The 23,431-nt window shown below is 43.7% G+C and overlaps 1 protein-coding gene across 3 annotated transcripts; it reads right to left on the reverse strand.

The window, feature by feature from the left end:
* Window positions 1–562: 562 nt before the first annotated feature.
* On the reverse strand, window positions 563–17,405 carry LOC139670179 (1-acylglycerol-3-phosphate O-acyltransferase Pnpla3-like). 3 transcript variants are annotated; one of them, XM_071551533.1, is made up of 9 exons: window positions 17,122–17,405; window positions 11,986–12,218; window positions 11,182–11,247; window positions 7,480–7,689; window positions 6,335–6,395; window positions 4,517–4,732; window positions 4,087–4,219; window positions 2,857–2,973; window positions 563–2,336 (listed from the first exon to the last, which is right to left on the reverse strand). In XM_071551533.1, exons 1-9 carry the CDS (start codon window positions 17,306–17,308, stop codon window positions 2,045–2,047), a joined length of 1,515 nt encoding a protein of 504 aa, XP_071407634.1. In that variant the 5' UTR covers window positions 17,309–17,405; the 3' UTR covers window positions 563–2,044. The 3 variants fall into 3 exon arrangements, with proteins under 3 accessions (XP_071407634.1, XP_071407633.1, XP_071407635.1); XM_071551532.1 differs by having other exon boundaries at window positions 17,083–17,405; XM_071551534.1 differs by lacking the exon at window positions 7,480–7,689 and having other exon boundaries at window positions 17,083–17,405.
* Between the last annotated feature and the right edge of the window lie 6,026 nt (window positions 17,406–23,431).

Below are 23,431 nucleotides of genomic sequence, written 5' to 3' on the forward strand. Positions count from 1 at the left end.
TAATTTATACATAATTTTATGTTTTTATTAAATATATCAAACTACTGAATCCATGATGTAATACTATTTTTATATTATACATTCTTTAATATTATTTGTATTCTTTAATATTATTTGTATTTTATCTGCTTATGTTCTATTTTATAATAAAATAGTTTAAGTATATCAATTACAGAATTATTTTATTCTTTTTATTATGTTATCTAATAATATGACTGTATTTTATATGATTTATATTTAGTTACCTGCTAAATGACAGAGCTTTAACTCCAAAACAAGACTCCTTTTGTCTTCTTCCTCCAGACAACTTTCTCTGGATTTTAATTATTTCTCATTAAACAGAACAAGCTGTTTGTAAACTAATGGCTTGCAAAACAAACAAACACTTCAAATTAAGGTGATATTCAGGTCCAATTTAAAAATTAAAATCACCTGTCAGATTTTGGAGTATTTCTCTTAAAAATAAGACCCCTCAGAGCCATCAAATCACTTAAACCCTCAATGAAACAAACACCTTCTGATTTAACTCTGAATTATACCCAAGACAGCTTGGAAAACAAGGTAACAGAAGAGATTGTGGGTTTATTTTAGAAAAGGACAAAATTGGAGCTGTGCCCAACAGAAAAAGTGGTTAAGGTTGATTTAAACACAGTTAATAGAACTATTCCAGCACACAGAGCACTCAGTTCTAACACATTCTGGTAAACTACGTCTTGCACAACATTCTGTATGTTTTCCTTAAAGTTTAAAATTACAAATGCAGACGACATAAAATAGATCTTGCACATTTTAATTGTAGTTACAGGAACATTCCCAACTTCTCTGGCAAGTTTGAGGACATGAACACACAAGACATGAAGTAAAATAGCACCAGCCTTGTGGAGTTGGAAATGGACACTCAGCACCTCCTGCCCCTGCTCCCTCCAGCCCCAAATCCCTGTTAGTGCTGTCCAAGCTCAGGGAAATCCCACTGAGACTCTGGAACCTGTTCTGGAGAGCTCTGGATACTGATCCTTTCACTAAGTCTTGCACACCTGCTGCTTCCAACAGCCCTGGGAAACTTCCTTCAGGGTACACCCCACTGAGACAGGAGACACACCTTTGTTCTTCCCTCCTTTTGCAAGAGGAGAGTCAAAGCAGAAAGGAAAAATCTCTCAAACTGGAGGAGGAAAAAATATCAAGAATGATTAGGGGTGATCTAAACATCATTCACCACTTGCTATACACTGATTTCTTTTTTTTTTTAATAACATCACCTGTAAAGTTTAACAGCTTCTCCACTTACTGTTTGCTACTAATCACAGTCACTGTTTCACCTACATTGCAATACTTAGTCAAGCATTAAGTCTTTCTGTTAAGTTCAAAAAAAGTCCCTCTGAAATCACTGAAACTGTACCTGTTTACACCTCAGGGGAATGTGCCCCATTTCTTGTGTCTTTTTCCCTGGAATTACTTGAAGAGGGAAAGAAACACAGAGGAAAGAACTGTGAAATACACACAACAACTCAGAATACTGTTCCTACAATACCTCATGCAGACAACTTTCCAAAAACACAATGTTATGTTTAAACATAAGGCAAATGGACACCAGAGGCCACTAAAAATGGATGTATTTCCCTTTATGAAGTAGAAGTCCAATTTCATTTAAGTGCTATAAAAGAAACCCCAACACATCATATTAAGAATTACATTTTTAAAAACATCTTCTTGTTGATGCTTGTTTTACTGACAGTCTGTTTACAGACTTTACCTTTTCATGCTGAAAGTAAATAAATTTTTAAAAAATTTATTTCCAGAGAGATACCGTTTAACTGCAAGTCTGACTACAGTTTATTGAGCTGGTGCTTCAACAGAATTGTGGTCTGTCACTTAGTAGAGCAGCCACTGGTTTTAGAATCCTTAAAACAGTACAATTCCCAAGGCAGATTTGTCAGGAAGCTGTAAACAAGTAATTTTCCAAGACTTATTGGCAATGAACAAAGTGATCTTTAGTCCTTTAGGGTCTTAAGTTAGAAATTTGCGAAGTGTGGAATCTGTTTCCAAACTAATACTCTGGAGCAGTGTGGAAACTCGTCTCTGAGGAAGAGTCAACATCCATTTCCAAGGCAGACTCCTCGGGATCTGGGAGGAAACTGGGATAGGCCTTCAGGTCTGGCTGCCTCTGTGTTTCAGCAGGGGGGTTTTCCATGGCCGAGTGCATGAAACAGGAGGATTCCCAGAGCCAGCTCTCGATGTGGGCAGCAGAGTGAGGCATTTGGAGGTGGCAGTATGAGGAGTGGAACTCCACAGTGGGTGGGGCAGGTGGGCATTTTCTCAGGGGGGCACAATTGTCTTTCCTGGTTAAAAAGAAAGAAAAAAGGGAAAAGTAGATTCTTAGCAAGCTGTCACCAATTCCTCCACACACACACAGTCCTGCAAAGCTCAACAGAAATAAAATCTGAAAGGCCAAACCTCACCCCAGAGAAGAGAAGATAATGAAGCCAAGGTTTCTCTTCCACAGAGACAGTTTCCTAAAAATTTTCAATCATGTGTCTTACTTTAATTCTTCCCAACTATCTTACAAGACTATCCTTCTTATTCGTCTAATTTTTAACTCTTACAATGGTTCCTGTTAGCTCAGTTGGTTAAAACTTGGTTGTAATAACACCAAGGTCATGGGTGGGCCATTGACTTGAGAGTTGGACTCAATGATCCTTGTGGGTCCTTCCAACTCAGAACAGTCTGTGAACTGAGTCTGTCAACTGCCCAGACTCCCAAGAACAACCAGAAAATACATTTGAAGCAGTGAGAGCTGTTTTGTGTTGCCCTTGAGAAAACCATTAAATCCTTTGATAAGAAAGAAACTTGGGACTTTACCTGGATGCCCAGAAGAGTTTGCTCTTAGCCTGGGAATAAACTGTGCCAGCAATCCTGAACAGCTGCTCCTGCATCCATCGGACATCAGCAGGCATGTCAGGAAACCAGTTCACTAACCTGCAAAACCCCCAAAAATCAGAATACACCTGTTGCAAGCAGTACATCTGAGCTGTGTTTTATCTTTACATCCAGCACAGCTTTCATTCTCCCCAAGTTAACTCCCCCACCAATGCCCCCATTTCTTCCCAAGTTGCCTGAATTCCCACCTAGACCATTCATGTCTTTCCCACAAGCCAAGGAAAAGGGCAGCACAGCTCTCTGCTCCTCTGAGTTATGATGCTGAGTGCCTGACCAATATTCCTGCCTCCAGGACCTCTTTCTGTGTGGTAGGAACTTTCTGGTTAGTGAAAGAGGAAGGAAAAACAAAAGAAAAGCACAGAGAAGGCAAAACCAGAACCATGCCACAAATGTTTTTTTTTCCTTATGACATCCTTAACAGAAGTCAGTCACATCCCAGTGGGACAAGGAGAAAAACCCCACAGAAAATATGTGAAAATTTGCTTCCTCCCCCATCCACCAGAATTGGCACTAAAGTGCCAACTCAAGTGGCACAGAACAAGATACTTCACTGGAGTTCTGTGTGGTTCATTTACAGAACATTTGACTTTTCAAGCATTTTCTGAAGATAGCAATGACACCTGCTGCTCATGGGCTGGAATTCTCCCAAGCCAGCACAAAGCTCAGGGTTCATGGTGCTTTCATTTATAGCACGACTTCTCCTTTTCTGACCAAATGAAACCCTTGTGTTTCAACAGCACAACTTTCACTCAGCCTAAACAAAACTGGTAAGGGAATTTCTATGGCGAGTAAACAGTGGATTTCAGTCCTGACTTCAGAAAGAAGGACAAGAACTTCCTGGATGGAGTTCAGATACCACTGCAGAATACAGCAATAAACAATGTGCTGGAAAGCACAACTAAGGGTGCTTTTTTGAGCCACTGCAAGGTAGGTATTAGTAACAAGAGAATAGTGTTTAGGAATCTTCTTAATATGTCTATTTATCTGGCTTTAGACTATACAGGCTTTAGGAGGATGCATCATGAAGGCAGAAATAATGGTCTTACCACCAAAATTCTAGAGTGCCTGAATTCCTACGACACTGAAGGAGCTCCCAGTGAGTAAACTTCCCATGAGACAATAATTCCAAGCTGGTTCCTGAAGTCTCCTTACCGTAAAGCAGCGCAGTAAGCAGACTCCACTGGGAGTGTGTATGGCAGCATCAGGTAGGAGATCACCCTCATGGGGAACAGCTTGGAGAACTGAGCATAGAACCCATTCTGTTCCTTACAAGCTTCCTGCAGTGCTTAAGCAGAATTATTTTGGGAGAGATGTCAGACTATTTGAAGGCAATTTTACTTATTTTCTCAAAGTTTTGCAATCTGCAGTGAATGTTACCAAGTGTTACTGAGTAAGGCTCAGCTAGAAGACAAGGGAATTAATTCAGGGCATGTTTACCATAAATCTTCTCTATGCTACTTTAAATTATGGGAAACACAGAGTCATACCACAGTGAGAAAAGGCATTACCCAGGACTTTTAAGCACTAATTAATTTTAAAAAACCAAACCCCAAAGTCAGAGGGAACAGCCTGAAGCACAGACCTTTGCGAAGCCTGGGAGGGAGACTCTCAAATATGCTCTTTTCCAAAGGCCACGGATTTGGCTTTAGCTGCTCATTAAGCACTCCCATTTTCAAAGTTTCTACTCTGCTCTTCTCTGCCAGCTTTCTTTTCTTCACAAGGTCTGGGTGTTGTGCAGCCTCAGGAGGGTTTCTTTTTGTGAAGGGCAAGTGGATATAAATGGAGTCGTTCAGAATCCCTGAAAGAGCCAAGAGCTTCCACTTAGGTTGCACCCCAAAAATGTCTAATCACACTGGTGGCTCCTTTGAAGGGTTAGGTCTTACTTTAAAACAGGTTCTAAGGAAAATGGAAGAGTGAAAAACTAACTGAAACTGCACTGGAAACAAACAGTCATTTACCAAAGTTGCCTTACTGCAAGAAAGCAAATGATTTAGAAGAGAGGAAGAAAACTGATTTAATATGTATTTAAAAGAAAACACCCAAAGCACATCAGATATTTGGGAAATTCACAGGGCAGGTATCAAGTGAGTACTCTGAGGCATTGCTGCAAGAGGGCTGAAAATGAAAGAAGTAGGTTACAGTAGTTTTTTCAGGTATATCCAAAGTACAGATCTAAATCAACATTGGTTGCATTGCAAAACTGGTGCCAATGAAGAAACAGCACTGAGAATTACTTCAGAAATCAGCAAGAGATAATGAGTGCAAAGCAGAAAATGCACAAAGGGTATTTATATTCTGTTTCCAGAAAATCAGTGTAAAATTATACATGTAAAAACACCCCCAAAGTTGACCAGGATCCACACCTATAAAATGTAACAAAATCTGTATCCTACTTACAAGTACTACTAAATGACAAATGTCAAAAGAATATACTTAGGAAAAAAAATTATTTGAAGTTTCGCGGATGGGGGGGGAAATTAATTCCTTCAGCTGAAATAACAAGAAAGAAGCAGCACACTGAATGACCTTGGAAAGGTTGTAATTATCACTGATTAAGCTTGGTGCAAAACAAACCTGTGACAGAAGGAAAACAAAGTTGATGACAGGATCAGTGGTGTGAAAAGGAGGACAACAGTGGGGCAAAGAGAGCAAGGGAAAACAGCAAGGAATGTGAGATATTGGTGTCAGACAGAGGTGGGAACGTGCCCAGGGGAAAGCTGGGGGTGCAGGACAGCAACAGAACCACCTCAGCATCGGCAACCCCAAATGACAGACTCTTGGCAGAGCTTGTGCTTTTAATCACGTGGTAAAAGGTAGGAAGCAGAACTCATTAAATATTAAATAGTATTACCAGTAAATTAAGCTCTTAGGCAGAACTGTGATGTTCTTTACCAGAGAATTCTTTCGAGAAAATTTGAGTATTTAATGTTGAGTTGTAACTCAGTGTAAGCAGTGAGCACATCAATGACTGCACTGCAATCCTGCAGCTGGTGCTGCTACAGTGCAAATATCCCATTTTCATTCCCACTCTTCCTCTAATCTGACCCATTACCTTCTGCACCCAAAGACTACAGGGATTAATCACATTTAACACAGTTAATTGTCTTTACCTGTCTTTACAGTTAACTGTCTTTACCTTGTCTCAAGGGTGCAAATATTACTATTACATTATTAATATAAATGAAATATATTAATATGTAAAATATTTTAATTTCTATTATTAACATAAATTAAAACTAGTAATATATATTATTTTAAATTATTAACATAAAACATGTTACTAGCATTCTAGAAGTAGAGCAACTTTCAGTTCTTCATCCCAATCTTATCTGGGTCTCAACAACTGCTCCATTCCAAGTCATCTTCTGAAGTCTTTCATGAGACTGTAAGTTTAACATACCATTCTCTTTCAAGAATTTGAGAGCATCCAGATATCCTTGCTCACAGATCTCTCCAAGTACCTGCAAAGAGAGTAAACGAGTCAGGGAAATAAAAGGAGTTTCAGCTTGAGATCAACACTCTGCGGAATGAAAAGCCACTTCCATCCACCCCCCACTTGTGAAAGAAAAGCAGTCAGAACAATCACTTCTCTGCTGCGGTGTATCCCAATCCTCTTTGAAGGTTTGTTTTCATTTTTTAAACTTCCATAATGGCAATTCAAGAGCATTTTCCTCATCAGATCTGCAACTCATAGCCCTTAAACTTTAAAGGGAACTTGCCTGCCTCAAGGTTATTAAGAATTTTTAGAAGCTATTTTTGACTGTTTCTTGACCATTCCTTTTCTAAGAATGACGTTAAAAAATTCTTATTCACTCACGATATGGTTCCATTAGACACACTGCACTTTAAAGGCATTTATCCTTTTTCTGACTGACCCCCTCACACCTCCTCAGTAAACAGTTCACAGACACACTGACTGGGAAAACCAGTATAGGAATTTAGTGTAGTAAAGCTGGAATTCCTCTTTAAAATATTGTCCCAGTCACAAAATATCCGACAGTGTTTTAAGTGGAAATCCAACAGATGGTGTTATATGGAGATAAGATTAGTGAGAATTTTAAAAGTTGCCCCCAAACCAAACATACCTGGATAACTTCTTTTTTAGAGTTAAAATTGGATATCAAGGCATTTTTGCCATTGATACTCTGGTCAGTGAAATGCAGAGTCTGCCTGATGGCAGCTGGTGAGTCTCTGGCAGGTTTCTCCTCAGTATTCATTGAGAACTTTGCAAAACTATGAACCTTGAGAAATCCTTCAAAGTTCTGAAGCACCCAGTCAGCAGGTGAACATGAAAGGACCACAAGCTGACAGATATTGATTTACCCGTGTGGATTGCATGAGAGAACCCTGTGCTAATTCCCAAATAAATACCCAAAGCCAATCACAGGGCAGGCTTTTTTAGTCTGAGAGACTAAAACCAGGGAGAAGTGAAGGCAAAACACAAACAGAAACAAGAAAGCATTTATGTGAGTAGATGAGATGTTGAGGTTACTGCAGCTCTCTGCAAAAGCAAGGCCTGGTGACCCACCCAGGGCAGCGCCTCACCTTGGGCTCTGGGGGGAACAGGGCTTGTGTCAGCCGGTACAGGTTGCCCAGGCTGAACTGGATGCTGGTGTTGGTCACATTCATCTCATGGAAGTTGGCAGACCTGCCCTTGGGGCAGATGTCACACTCCCCAGCAAAGGGGGACACTGTGATGGTGTTCTTGCACTCATAGTGGGGCAGGTTGTCACTGATCCCGCCGTCCACGTAGCGCTGCAGAAGGGAACAGAACAGCAGGGCTCAGGCTGAGCATTCCCTACCAGGAACAAGAGGGCTCAGAGGCTGAGCATTCCAACCTGGAACAGCAGGGCTCAGAGGCTGAGCATTCCAACCTGGAACAGCAGGGCTCAGAGGCTGAGCATTCCAAACTGGAACAACAGGGCTCAGAGGCTGAGCATTCCAAACTGGAACAACAGGGCTCAGAGGCTGAGCATTCCCTACCAGGAACAACAGGGCTCAGAGGCTGAGCATTCCAACCTGGAACAACAGGGCTCAGAGGCTGAGCATTCCCCACCAGGAACAAGAGGGCTCAGAGGCTGAGCATTCCCCACCAGGAACAAGAGGGCTCAGAGGCTGAGCATTCCCCACCAGGAACAAGAGGGCTCAGAGGCTGAGCATTCCCCACCAGGAACAAGAGGGCTCAGAGGCTGAGCATTCCCCACCAGGAACAAGAGGGCTCAGAGGCTGAGCATTCCCCACCAGGAACAAGAGGGCTCAGAGGCTGAGCATTCCCCACCAGGAACAAGAGGGCTCAGAGGCTGAGCATTCCCCACCAGGAACAAGAGGGCTCAGAGGCTGAGCATTCCCCACCAGGAACAAGAGGGCTCAGAGGCTGAGCATTCCCCACCAGGAACAAGAGGGCTCAGAGGCTGAGCATTCCCCACCAGGAACAGCAGGGCTCAGAGGCTGAGCATTCCCAGCCAGGAACAGCAGGGCTCAGAGGCTGAGCATTCCCAGCCAGGAACAGCAGGGCTCAGAGGCTGAGCATTCCCAGCCAGGAACAGCAGGGCTCAGAGGCTGAGCATTCCCAGCCAGGAACAGCAGGGCTCAGAGGCTGAGCATTCCCAACCAGGAACAGCAGGGCTCAGAGGCTGAGCATTCCCAACCAGGAACAGCAGGGCTCAGAGGCTGAGCATTCCCAACCAGGAACAGCAGGGCTCAGAGGCTGAGCATTCCCAGCCAGGAACAGCAGGGCTCAGAGGCTGAGCATTCCCAGCCAGGAACAGCAGGGCTCAGAGGCTGAGCATTCCCAACCAGGAACAGCAGGGCTCAGAGGCTGAGCATTCCCAACCAGGAACAACAGGGCTCAGAGGATGAGCATTCCCAACCAGGAACAACAGGGCTCAGAGGATGAGCATTCCCAACCAGGAACAACAGGGCTCAGAGGATGAGCATTCCCAACCAGGAACAGGGCTCAGAGGATGAGCATTCCCAACCAGCCCACTGCCCATGCAGGGGATTCAACAGCACTTTAACAGCACAGCCTGTGCTCCCAGGATAAATATTTCAGTGGCCCGCCCATCAAAAATCATCCCACCTACAGTCCCACAGACAGCCCAGGAGGATTCTAGTGGGGATTTTCTGTGTGTTTATGAAAGAGCCAGTGAATTTTAAAGACCATCATCCTACACAACATGCAGAGAGCAGATGGAGCAGCTGCCTTCTCCTCCTCAAAGGAGAGCACCAACCAGAGAGCTACCAGGGTACACCTCTAGAAAGAATATGAGTGAAACAGCAGCTCTACAATTCAAAGCTCAACTTCCAACATTCAATTCAGTCAGAGTGAGCAAATTAAAATTACTCTTAGAATTTGGTATGAAAGCATCCAAAAGCTTTGGACATAAAGAACTTGCAAGTGAAATGGACACTGTCTCAGAAACCTTGTTAACACTGCTTTGAGTGCAAGTGCCAGGTTATGCTTCTGTCTCCCTTGCATTGCATTGCCCGTTTCTGTAGTTTTTAGTGCATCGACCACTCAGACACTTTAAAACCCAAGAACCACCGAGTTCTGTTTTGGGATAACTAATGTACAGTGCAGCAGCTGCACTGGCTGAATACAACCCCTCCACTCACCCACAACTCATTTTCCAGTGGGGCCAGTTGGGAGACCACCAGCTTTGCTGGTTTAGTGGCTGTATCTTCCTCCTTCCTAATGCTGTGGAAGTATCAAGTACAACACACCAGGTTTGGCCAAGGAGGAGCCACAGCATGCAGCCTTCTCCTGGGATTATTAAAAGGTAGGAGTACACACCTGAATTACTGTTCTACAGAGGTAAATGATTTTGCTTCAAATAATTAAATTTTCTGCCTAGTTGCTCCCTCCAGTAATTTCTTAATCTTGCTGTGTTTGAAATGAGTGAAAAAGCCAAACAATACTCACCATCCAAAAGCTTCACAACTGGGAATTAGATACACCTATTGAAAGTTATCCTTAAGTCTTGATTTTAAACTACACACACAGCAATGCCAAGCCAGTAAACAGCAAGACACTACCAAGTTTGTAGACTTGACATTCTATTGTTCTTACACCTGTAAGAGTCACGCCAAACAGAAGCAACTGTGATATTCTTACCAAGTTCCATCAAAAATGCCTCTTAAGCATTAAAAGAATAACAAAATAATTGCAAAGATTAAAAGGATAGAATGGTTCCTTCCTTTTCTCAAATGAAGGCCCAATAAAGCATGATTTGTATGTTGCTGTACTCTGAACTGGGCCTTTGAAAATAACGTTGTGTGGTGACAAGAACTGAACAGCTTAGCCTGGATCCAGCCTAACCCTTGGCTCCTGTCCCATGTCCTGTTTTCATAACACCTCTAATCTGGAAGAGTTTAAGGAGACATACAAGGTTTAGGAGTACAGATAAAGAAAATCCCCATACAATTCTAATCACTTTTGCTTCAGTTGCTGCAGGAAGAAAATACATTTTGTGTCTGTTCTTGAACTTTTGGTACTTCAACCACTGTTAAAGATGTTAAAAGTTTTCTTTCTTTCTTTCTTCCCTCCTCCTTGTGTAAGGAGACCAAAGTTGGAAGGAAATCAAGTGAATTTAGAATCCACCTCTGCTTCCAGGCCTGGCGTCACAACACCAACAAACCATGGTGACTTCTCTGCACTTTTTCTCTCTCTACCAGGGGATTTCAGAGAGCCCAGTATAGCCATAAAGTACTGAGAGGTTTTGTAAGCAGCAGATCCTGCTGTGAAGTAAGAGAACATAATAGCACACTGACATTTTACCTCTAAAAAGCAAACTTCCTTACCCTGCCATTACAAAGCTTTGTTTCCACCTGACTGGACACAGGACTTGAATCCAGTTCTAAGGCAGGTCTACCCACAGCCAGAACACAAAGGGACACAATAAACTCTTACAAGACTTTGTTTCTCAAACAAGTGACCCTTCCTATGAACTTTGCAGGTGAAAGAACAGCCCTTTCTTAAATAAATATTTATCCATAAGTTAAATACTTGTTTTATAATAACCTCTTATTTTAATTAATGCATCTTTGGGGGGAGGGAAAGACAGTGTGTGTGTTGAAATGTAACAAATCTCCCACATATTCAGTGCTTCTTTTTTTGCAAAGTTGTTACAGCTACAGGACTAAAATCTGTGATGAAGGTATTTATTTTGCAGTAGGGTAACCAACACATCGTCTTAATATTTTCAGCATACCCAGAACTACTTTTAGATCTGAACAACAGAGACTTACCACACCTCTGAACGATGGTGGAATGAGGCCACAATAAATAGGGACAAATGAACTACAGATTAAAGCCTGTAAGAAAAAAAGGACATGTAAACTAAATGTTAATTGCGCCATTGCTGACATTAATATTTATGGTTTTTAAGATATGAGCAAAAAAACCCAAGCAACAAAAAAAAATCCCAGCAACAACACTCGAATAAAAAAACCAGGAAAAAGATATTATTAAATATTATTTTAAACAGGATGAGGGTATTGCACATCTTTTTTACAATGTAACCATACTCGATCTAAGAAAAATAAACTGTAGGACTCACTTAAAGATCAGTTTTAGAAATGGCACCAGCAAGGAAAAGTTTATGACATTCACTTAAGTTACACATTTTTGAGTAATCAAATTAAACAAGTATCAACATCCTGGGATCACATTAATAGATACATCTATAGATATATAAAGCTTATTTGTAATACAGAATTTTTATAAGCTATTTTTCACTGTTTCTTGGCCATTGCTTTTCTAAAAATGACCTTAAAAAATTCTTATGCAGGAAATGGTTCCATTAGACACACTGCACTTTAAAGGCATTTACCCTTTTTCTGACTGACCCCTCACACCTCCTCAGTAAACAGTTCAGACACACTGACTGGGAAAACCAGCATAGGAATTGAGTGTAATAAAGCTGGAATTCCTCTTTAAAATACTGTCCCAGTCACAAAATATCCTAAAATGTTTAAGTGGAAATCCAACAGATGGTGTTACATGAAGGAAAGATTGGTGAAACTCTTAAAAGTTGCCCAAACCAAACACACCTGGATAACTTCTTCTTTAGAGTTAAAATTGGATATCAAGGCATTTTTGCCATCTGATACTCTGGTCAGTGAAATGCAGAGTCTGCCTGATGACAGCTGGTGAGTGTTCTCTGGCAGGTTTCTCATCAGCCCATCTCTAATTATCTTTATCACATTAAAGGATGGGTGGAGAGGACCAAGGTTCCTCTTTCTGGCTTCTCTGGCTAATGCCAGGACATCTGCACAGGCCTGAGCTGCAAAGAAAATGCATTTATTTTAAGAACACAAGATACATCAAGAAACAAACCCCACACTTGGGACTGATAAAGCAGGTCTAGAGATCCAACTTATCTGAATGCTGGAATGAAAATTCCAGGGCTTTGTAACAGATAAAGTAAATGCCCAACAGTGTTTAGGAGAGTTTAGTTTTCTGAGAGAGGGAAAAAAATCACTTTAGGCTTTCCAGAAGAACTCGTGGTGAAGACCAAGCTATGTAGATGTAGATTTTAAGTGTAAAATATCCATATAAGAAGATACCAGTAGAAATTATTCATTCCAAAAGCACATTTATAAGAAGAAACAAGGATGAGGGACCTTCCCCAAGCACGTGGTCATATTCCATATGAAACATCCATAAAACCCTTCAGTATTTAATGTCCACAGGATGTCTGGCGAAGAAGCAGATCCAACCACTCCAGAAGACATGACTGTTCCTGAGGAACACTAAAATCATCTCAATATTTAGTCCCAGGAGTAGCAGCAGCTCATCCACCTGCAGTGTCTTGCCTGAACTTCCAATATCACATTTCTCCAGGGCACACTTGGAGGAAACTGCCCAGGAAGTTTGTCAAACTTGGTAGAGGAAAAGGGCTGGGGAAGAAGGTCAAAGTCAGGTTATCAACCTGAGTGACGGGCTACAACATCATCCAAAAATATTTTCAGAACTTACATGCTTTATTAGAACAGAGAGCATTTATCAGCTCAAATGTGAGCACTGCACAGGTAATAAGTCTCCTTAAGCCCTTCAGTTCTTGGTAATTTCCAAAAATATTCTCTTCCTACAATGTTTTTTCCTCTCAAATATCAATCCCTAAACATTTATCATTCATAAAATACCATTTATCCTAAAATACCATCAGTATTTTAAATTCAATCGAGGTATCAGCCAACACTCCACTTTTCCCACTATGACTCTTGTCATTCCACTCTCACACAGCAAAACCTTGAGCCACAAACACACTGACCCCATCCCAGCAGAGCAAACAGCTCAGACGCAGCTCACTGTTCAGGGCCAAACACCTGTTTATTTTTGCCCACAAATAAAAAGCTTGCACAAGTCACATTCTGACAATTGGTTCCCAAAAGGAGTATGTGGACAGTTCCAATTTTCATGCATTCAGATATAAGTTACCACCTAATTTCTTTTATTTAGCAATGCCCAACCTTCTCGACTTTCTGCATTTTGCAGGAGACTCTGAACCACCAGATCTCTGGCAGGAAGAGCAGCCTCTGAGCACATGCAGTAATTGCCCTTTCCAAAGTAAGTATTTTTTTCAACATTTCAGTAAATTACTTGTTGTAAAACACAAACCAAGAGCAAACAAATATCCATGTTGACACTTCTCTGCCAGGCCCTGACCCTGTTTTTCTAAAGAGAATCCTGCCAACCTGAAGCTCAAGGTATTATTTAAGTTTGAAGCATGGAAACATCTTCACTAATTTGCACTGCAGGCTTATTTCTGCAGGAAAAATAACTAAACCACTGCCCTCTGCTAAACTTGCATTATGATTATTTACCTTTCACTGTAAGAAATGTCAGGCAAGTCTCAGCTCACACTATGAATGCCCTTTAAAGGGCAGCAACGTGGTGACCTCTGACAATCTGGGTTTGAACTGCTCTCATTTCAGCTTCCTCTCAGAAAATAACACCAAAATGAAATTTGATTTAGCAGTTTACCCATCTCCTCCATGTACAAGAATTTCTACAGTTGAGGTAAAAAAAAAACAAGGAAAAAAAATTATGTATTTTGAATATTGGAACCTGTTTTAAACATGAGAGGAGCTTCAAAGCAAGAAAAAATACCACTGTGTCTACCCAAGAGAATGTGATATTAAAACACTAAAAATTTAAACAGCTGTTTGTTAATAATTCAACCAAAGGTATTCCAGCTTGTTTTCCTTCTCCCTTCTTTCCTCAGCAGGACCAAAATACACTTACATTACAACAGAATGCCATGAATTAATGCGGGAATACACAGTGGTGTACTCCAAAATAGCAGCTTCTCAAACAAGGACCAAGGGCTGGAGCTCAAGGCTGACTGGGATTTTAGGCAGACCTTGGTAATTTGTTTTATTTTTGAAACACAGGAGAGCCAAAGAAATTAATGTTCCTATTAAATGCAAGCTATTTCTAGTTATATTTCTGTATTCCTATTTTTAGTTGTTATGCAACTCTTAATTTGTTTCCCACAGGGTAAAACCTGACATTTGCAGCCTCTAGAAAACCTGTTCTCTTCAGTGCCTCACCAGAATGGATGGTCACAGGACCACCAAAACACCACGCACCCAGAACAACCATGGGAATGTCTGACAAGAGGAGTGCAACTAAAGCAAAAAGAAAACTCTTTATTTTAAAATGCCCTTCAATTTTAACCCAAATTCAGAGACACAGCTTGATGTGCACCAACAAATGTACTGATTCAGGGCTGGGTCCAGTCAAGTCAAGGATGGAAACCTGTGCCATTATTTTACAACCCTCATGGAAACTGCCTTTTCCTCACATCTCATCTGAATGTTCCACCTTCCAGTCTCTGTCTGCTCCTCTCATCTTCCCACTGCTCATCTCTGAGAAGATTTTGGCTCTGTCTGTCCATAGTGAAAAAACACAGGACTGACTTCCACCCACAGCTGCAAGGACACCAAATACTTCATATTAAAGTATATCAGAGTAAGGGATGTGTACAACAAAACCTCATGAAATACATCCTATTATTGTAGCCCACAGTGCTTCTTTACTATCCTCTGCTTTCACACAAGCTCACAATAAATACAGCTAAAAACTCAGAGAATTAGCATGGAAGGACCTTCTTAATTTTATCAGTTTATAATGATTAATGGATTTTAGGATGTGGCTGGTTTTGAATTGTCTTCCAACATTCTGAAGTGATGCCCTTTTTTTTTTAGTTTCCAGAAGAAATGCACTTGCCCATGGAATGCTCTACGTTGGACAGTGATCACACACCAACAGGATATTGTGTTGGTTAGAACAGCAAAACCTCAGCTGGTGAAAGAGAAGGGAAAGACAAAGCAACTTGAAGTCTGCAACTCCCATTGATTAAAATACTATAAGCTTTAAAAGCTGTTACTAACCCAGCTGTCAGGTAAACTATGGACGCTTTCTGTGCTTCAAATATTTAAAGCAGCTTCCTCCTTAAATCATTTACAGTGACAAGACTTAGGACTGGATATATTCTAAAAATAAACAGCTATTGGGGAAAAATATCATCTTGGGCACATAGTAAGTGTGTTATGATAGAACATTTCAACAAAATTAAATTAAGAAGTTGAAGTGGCACAAGTTTCCTGCTAAAGCTTTGAAGAAATTAAGCTTATGTGGTGGAGCTCAGTGGTTAAAGCAACAGGGACAGGCATTTCTCAGCACTGCTCTCTCAAACACAGAGAACTTCTGTTATTTTAGTCAGTGAATTGCTCTCCCAGAAATTTAAGATAAGCCCATAAACCTCCTCAAACTCAAAATAAGCACTCATTGTTCTCCTCATCCTCTAAGTAAGATAAAATCTGAATTTTCAAAACCTTCTAGTTCTAAACCAGTCAAGGGCACCACCAGCAAAAACAATCAATGTTGAGTCATGAACTAGACAAGCTTTTACTGAGGGGATTTCTTCAGTTTAAAAAGAAAACCATTTCCAGTTATTTCACACAAATTTTTAAGCTGCAATCCAGCCACTATCATAAACACCTCTGATATTTGCGCAGCTTGTACCAAGCTGGCTTTAATATCTAATTCACCACATAAATGTATGTTTGGATTCTTATGGGACCTAAAGAGGCAAAGGTAATAAAATAGTAACTACATGACACTGATAGTATATATTATATAAATATATAAAATATATACATCTATAAATACATAAACACTACATTAAGAAATTATATGGAATATTTAGGATAAATAATAAAAAGTATGCTTTTCCTACAGCTAGAAAATAAGGACTTGTTTCACAAGACAGACCACATTTAATCACAAACTTGCATCTTTTATGCAGGATAAATACGAACAAGATTAACTCAACTATTTAAGTGACAATTAAAATCAGTGATTTTAATCAATCCACCCTTTCTAATCAGACACCTAAGCAACCTTTGCAACACACACTGTGCCCAGATTAGCGAGGAAAAGCACGTTAAAGCTCTCCTAAGCCCTGACCTGAACTAGCCAAGCTTCACCCCAAGAAAGGTGCAGCTCTGCAGGGAGTGGGAGCAATGAGCTCCTCGGGGGACACACCTGCCCTGTACCTGGGGGACAGGGACACACACACCTGCCCTGCACCTGGGGGACAGGGACACACACACACCTGCCCTGCACCTGGGGGACAGGGACACACACACACCTGCCCTGCACCTGGGGGACAGGGACACACGAACACCTGCCCTGCCCTACACCTGCGACACACACACACCCCTGCCCTGCACCTGGGGGACAGAGACACACACACACACCTGCCCTGCACCTGGGGGACAGGGACAGACACACACACACCTGCCCTGCACCTCGGGATGGGGGACACACACACCTGCCCTGCACCTGGGGGACAGGGACAGACACACAGACACACCTGTCCTGCACCTGGGGACGGGAACCCTGACCGCTCAGCTACACAAGCGCTGGGAACAGGATCAGGCATCGCGAAAACCATTCCCTGCGTCATGCACCGTGGCAGGATCTAATTCCACCGAAGGGGTCACGCTTCTTTTTAGTGGCAGAACACGAGACTCGGAGCCAGCCCCGCACGGACGGGACGCGCCAAGGGCCGTCCCCGCCGCCCCTGCCTCTTCCCCGCCCGGCCATCACCCTCGGGCTGCCCCCGCCGCCCCTACCCTTTGCCTCGTCCACCCGCGGGCCGTCGCCCCGCTCACCCAGAGAGCCGCCCCCGACGAGCACGGCCCCGGCGAGCGCGCCCGCGGAGGCGCCGTAGATGTGCCGCGCGTCGCGGATGACGTGCGGGGCGCGCTCCTGCAGGCAGGTGGCCGCGCCGATGTGGTAGACGCCCAGGAAGCCGCAGCCGGCGAAGGACACGCTCCAGCCGCCCTCGCGGTCCAGCATGGTGGCCGGCGGGGACAGGGGCGGACACACAGACGGACACACACAGGGACACGCAGCGGGACCGGGCGCGCCGGCCGTGGCCCGGACCCTGCGCGTTCCCCGCCGGCCGCGCCCCCGCCGCCGGCCGCGCCGCAGCCAATCACGCGCCGCCGCTCGGTGGCCCAAGGCGCCACAGCCAATCAGAGGGCGGTATGCAAATAAGGCAACGCCTTCTTCTCATCCTCCCGCCCCCGCCCGGCGGCGCGCAGGGCGCGCTCCCGACCCTGCGGTCCCTCCGCTGTCCCTCCGCTGTCCCTCCGCTGTCCCTCCGCTGTCCCTCCGCTGTCCCTCTGCGGTCTCTCCCCGGCCCCGCCTGGCCCCGCGGCTTCTGAGCCCGCTGCGGGACCGCCGGGCTGGCCACGGCCCGGGGGGAAGGGGCTCGCGGGGCTCGCCCCGCCCACCCCCCGCACAGCTGGCGCAGGAGGGTCTGGGGATAGGTGGGATGGGGAGCAGAGGGGTCCGGGGATGGGTGGGATGGGGAGCAGAGGGGTCCGGGGATCCCTGGGATGGGGCGAACACGCCCTGCAACCCGCGGGTACAAAAGGAAGGGCTGTGTGATCGGCACCGCTCCCTTCAGCCCGTGGGAGGGGCGCGCTGAGCACCCACCCTGATTATCCAAGGCTCAGAGGAATCCAGCGAGTGCAGCCGTGGGTATTTCATGGTGTTCTGTAAGGGTGAGCACTGTTCCACAATCCTGAAATTTCAAGAGGAGAAAATTTCACCATGACAATAACACTAGGCTTCCAGCAGGAAGATTATAGAATAATCTTCTTTTAGTTGGCAGTTTCAATGTTCTAGCAGTTCTGTGCTCGTGTTCTACTAGCGTTTCACAGACAGAAGTTCAAGCAAAGCAGCAAAATGCCGTATGAAATCTAGAACAGCATCATCTAACACTGTTCCAGCAGTACCCAACTCACTGATGCATCAAAACTTACTGTCAGGGGGACTTGCAGAGGTCTCATAATGGCATCTTTAAGCACCTGAAGGCTTCACTAACTCAGCTCTGCAGGCTTATTTTCCTCACTAATTCAGGCATTTCTATGCAGTGTCCGTTGCAGACCAGAGACGTGCCCTAAGTGTTGCTCTGCTCAAGCCCTCTCGAAGTCTTGAATGCATCTGGACACATCCAGGCAGGGTTTAGCTCCCTGTAAAAGGAGCAGGTCTCAAAGTTGGAAGAGTAGCTGGTGTCTTTATGTGACCTGTCACCACAAATCCCAGAGTTTCCATGAGGCTCCTCCTGTAATGCTGGTGGAAATGGAGCAGCTCAGAGGGAATTCAGAGCAATTACCTCGCCCAGCAGGGAGCTCCCCAGGGCCTAGCTGGGAAAATAAACCCAGAACACCCTGTCTGAAATCCTCTAGCATTTAATTACCTCACTCACGGCTGCAGAAAACCTCTCAGCTACTCGCATGCACCGTGGTATTTTGAAACATCTCACAAAAGTCTGAGGGGAAGGGGAGGTGTGAGATTGAATCCGTTTCGGTGCACAGACAAGGAGGAAAGCTGAAACTGGAGATGAAACCACAGTGCACACTTCTAAAGCGTCTCACTTCATTAAAAATGTGATATGACTCCTGTGTTTTTTCCATTCTCTTCTAAAGGAAAGGGCCAACTCTGCTATATTTTGAATTCTCTCCACGGGTGCTTTCATGCTATTTACTCAGTTTATGTGTGGGAGAATGCCATTTCTTAATCTGTGTTTGGGAGGACAGACACAGGTGTTCACAGAGGGACATTTCTGAACATTGCAGAAATTTGACAGGGAGAGCCAATGAACTGGCAGGCAAGCAGGGGATTTTTCAGAATATCCCCTCAATAGGTTAGTCTCCATTTTGCTGGTATGCTTCACCTCCATTTAAATTTTTTTTAATCCCTGAACTGTTACTAGGCAGCTGTTCCTGGACCATGTTTCTCAAATAGTCAGGAGTCATATTACTGTAAAATGCTACATGGCCAGTTCGTAACCATCCTCTACTTGGTCCTTTTACATTTTCATCTCCTCCATGTCACTGACACTCTTAAGAACGCTGAGCTTTATTCCCTTTATTCCCCACTCTGTGATTCTTGGGGAGCTGAGCTCCTCCAGATTCCTCCCACGAGGCGGAAATGTTTCCCAACCAGTCCTGCAGCCAGTCCTCAAATGGGCTTTCACCACAGCTGTAACCAGGCCTTGCTGGGGAAGCTGAATCACTAATTCTCATTACTAACATCATTATCATCAGGCTGGTAAGTCCAGGCCCTTCCCTATCTCAATTTACATCAATAATTTTTTTTAGATGTGTTCCAGTTCCTCAGTACACAGCACCAAATTTCTTCCCAACATTGGACCCCCTTCCTGCATATGCCTATTAGTGTCTGTTTGTTGGATCTCCTTGGGCTGCTTCATAACAGATCTTGGCATTTCTTCCCTACAGCATCTCTAGCTTAGCAAATAATTAATCATGCAAAAAACCCCAAACAAAAACAAGCCCCCCACCTCAGAACAAAACAAACAAACAAAAAAAACCCAACCAACCACTTCAGAACAAACAAAAAAAAAAACAACAAAAAAAACCCAACCAACCAACACCCTGAAAAACTCAAAAAACCCCAGAAAAAACAAAAACCAAAAACCAACCAAAAGTACAACAAACAAAAACCAGCAAAACAAACAAACAAAACTACTAAAGCAAATAAAAAAAGAAACCAAAAAACCCACCAGCCCAAAATTTAAGGCAAGGTGCACATAGACAGGATGGATTCCATTTCTCTTTCCAAGAAAAGGGGCCTTCTCATCAAAAAGGTGGATTAGCTTCACACAAAAGCCTTGCAAATCACTGACTATCTCATGCCATTTAAATCTCATCTTTCTTATCTCCAGGCCTATAAAGATGATTGTTCTTCCTCCACAAACCCATTTTAAGCTCTTCTTTTTTCTTTTTTTTTTTAACTCATTTCTTCACATTTTTCAGTGTCTTAACTCCAAGTTTAGCTGCACAGAGCTATTTAGGATGAAGATCCTGGAGTTAACCCTAAAATTTGGGACATCTGAGGAATCTGATGCCACCTCCTCACAAGCCCTCCCAACCAACCCCACTGCAGTTGTACAAGATGCAGTGTCAGGATTACCTTCTTTATATCCCACCCCACTGCATTTACAATATGCTGTAACCTGTGCTGCAGACACAGCCTAAATCTTTTACTGAATCAAGCCCATAATAATTTCCCCATAACTCCAGGAATGTGAAGTGAGGCCTGAAAGGCCAAATGAAGGAAAGTAAATATAGTTTGATGGGGGTACAATCCACGAGGAAACTCACAGGCAGTTTGTAAACTTCTGTAAATAAACAGCAACCCAACATGTGGCACAGAAATTCAACAGGCACACCCCCTGTCCATGTATTAACCACCCTTAATCCTTTCCGTTTAGCAAACATGTTAATTAGCATTCAGCCATGCCCTTTTCCTGAGGCACAGACTAAATAAAACTGTCACAAACAAGGAGAGAAGCTGACAGTGCACTGGTAACGTGCCTGTAACTCCTTGGAAGAAACGTAAAATTAATTAACTGAAGGGAGATAATTTTCAGGAGAAGGAACCCCACAGGATGGAGCAGCAGCAGGAGGTAAGGAGCAGTACTGGGCAGTGACAAGGGATCAGCTCTGAACTCTTGGCCAGCTTGAACAGCTCTGCAAAGCTGTTTCTGTCATCAGAAAAAGGGTATGAGGTCCAAGAGGTGATTGCTCACCCTGCTTGGAAACAGCAAATATTTTCTATGATCAGGGATTCATTAGTCATCACTGATCTCTCTCTTTACATAAAACCTTTTAAAAGAGTTTGGTGTATCTTCACAGCCTTTTTCATGGGAAGGTGGGAAGGGACACAAGTGGCCCAATATCACCCAGCAAGGCTGGTTCCCAAGTTGGAGGGGAAGGCAGATTTCCTGACTGCTAAGCCAGATCAATAGCCCAGAACTTGTGCAGAAGGATAACAAAGCACCCACTGCAATTTCTGGAGCCCAGGGAACTCACCAGTACAGCCCGTCACGTGTGTGTGGCCTTATCAAATGACCCTACCAAGTGACCATCTACCTAATCTAAAAATACCAAAGCCTCACCTCTACCTAACACCTCTCTGGGACTGCTCTACTGTGAAGGTTTTCTGAAGAAACACAAAGCATTTGTTGGAGAATTTTAGTGAATAAACCATAATATTGAATAATAACCTTCTCTCATGGTAGAAAGTCATATTCTTCTCTCCCTAAAAGGATGCAAAGAGCAGAACCAGGCATTGCTTACACTCCCTTGGAGATGATCTCTGGGATACTGCAAGTTCTCTTTTTTCAGCACGCCGGGGAGAAAGAACATGAGCTCTGCTGTCTTTGTTACTCAGGTAACTCTTGCTTATGCTCCCCTGAAGATTTGTCACTGAAATGATAATCACAGATATTAATTCCACTCTTTTTGTACAGTCACCCTACCTGGGCTGGATAGGATGAGGGAAATCCCACTGGAACTGTGGCCAGACATCTGTTAAGTAGCTTTTACTGTTTAAAATACAGGAGGAACCCCAGGGCAGGGATGGAAAAATGTTGGGTTGCAGAGGGAGGTGAGCTGGGGACACACACAGCCCATAACCTGGGCAAGGAATCCATGCCATTCCTGGTGCCAAGGCCCCACTTGGACACTCAGCACTGCCTTCCCCTCAGGGCTGTGCCCTGGGCAGCAGGGACAAAGGAAGGATATTGAGATTTTCCTGCCAAAATAAATTCTGATGGTCTTTAGTCTGTTTGCAACATCAACTGAAACACTACACTATATTGTAAACTTCACAGAGAAACTACACTTGGCACAAGCATTGTTCCCATCCCATTTTGGGCTTTCAGTTCTGTTCCAAACAGGGACATGGACAAGCAAAGACAGAAGCACTTGGAGGGGATTTTTTTTCCCTTTACATGTCATATCATGGCCCATTAAGTTTGCAAAGGTCTCAAGGTAACCAGTCTCAGGTTTCTTTGGCAAGAGGTGGAAAATGGGTTGTTTCAGAGGAATCCACTGACCTGCTTTTCCCTTGTGCCTGATCCTGATGTCTGAGCAAGGATTTGGGGACTTGGATTGAGCATCTGGTGATTACATTCCTGAAGCTGCAGAAATCTGAAAGTGTGATCTCAAGAGTTGGTTTCTACCCATCTGATGCAGGAGGTGATGACAGTTTGAGTGATTTTAGTGCAGCTTCCAAGTCTCACAGCAGAGGATCACCTTGGACTGAGCTGAGAGGTTTGCTCTCTGCCTTCCAGGTGTGACTGGGGATGAACAGACTCCTGCCTGGGCAAAGGGAAATGCCCTGGGAAGATCTGTATGAAATGGGGAATAGAAAACCTAAAACCAGACAGACAAAGCAACCCCTGGTGTTTTCCACAGGCTTCTGCCATAACCTCTTCCAAAGGAACAGAAAATTAAAAATCAAGCCTCCATTTCCCACGCCTTTTGCCTGTACCCAGCACTAACTTGAGGCAGAGCCCTGTGTTGTGTGACATGGCTGAAGCAATTGTGGTGTAGGTCTAGTTTTTGAAAAATATCTTTATAGGCCCTGTGTGCTCGTAGAAAACACGGAACTTCATCTTGGAAGCTGTACCAGAAGTGCTTTCTCTGGTGACTTTGTGCACCACTGGGCTGTGGTTTCCTTGTGTAAACCATTTTGTGACTGGTGCTGATTCTCCAAGTGCACAGGACCCTCTCACATCCCATCTCCTAAAAATTCTGGCTGTTGAAATGCCAGTTGTGCTGCCAGTCCTTGCCTGCTCTGGGTGATGTGGGAGGGAGAAATGTGGCAATGTGAATTTAGAGGAGATAATACAAGGCAAGTGTTAACCAGCAAAACACACTGAGCACATTTGCCCTCAGCCAATTTGGGTGTCTCTCAAGAACAGAGAGCTTCAAACACAGCAGGGAGAGAAGAACACCGTGCCAGGGCCACATGTGGCATCTCTGCTCTGCTGGCCAGGCTCTGGTTAACCCACAGGACGTGTCATCCACTCCTCAACAATCAATAATCAATAATCACCTCCTGCCAAAGGACTGAGAACAGTGATGAGTGCTGTGACCA

The sequence above is a fragment of the Pithys albifrons genome, chromosome 3 (genome assembly GCF_047495875.1).
Source record: "Pithys albifrons albifrons isolate INPA30051 chromosome 3, PitAlb_v1, whole genome shotgun sequence".
Classification (NCBI taxonomy): domain Eukaryota; kingdom Metazoa; phylum Chordata; class Aves; order Passeriformes; family Thamnophilidae; genus Pithys; species Pithys albifrons.

Excerpts from the sequence above, each read along its gene's own strand:
- LOC139670179 (XM_071551532.1), bottom strand. The coding sequence starts at position 17,308 with ATGCTGGACCGCGAGGGCGGCTGGAGCGTGTCCTTCGCCGGCTGCGGC. Across the intron at positions 11,248-11,985 it reads CTAAAGAAGAAGTTATCCAG|GCTTTAATCTGTAGTTCATT; the intron begins GTGTGTTTGGTT and ends TTTTTCTTACAG. Across the intron at positions 2,974-4,086 it reads GCTTACTGCGCTGCTTTACG|GTTAGTGAACTGGTTTCCTG; the intron begins GTAAGGAGACTT and ends GGGGTTTTGCAG.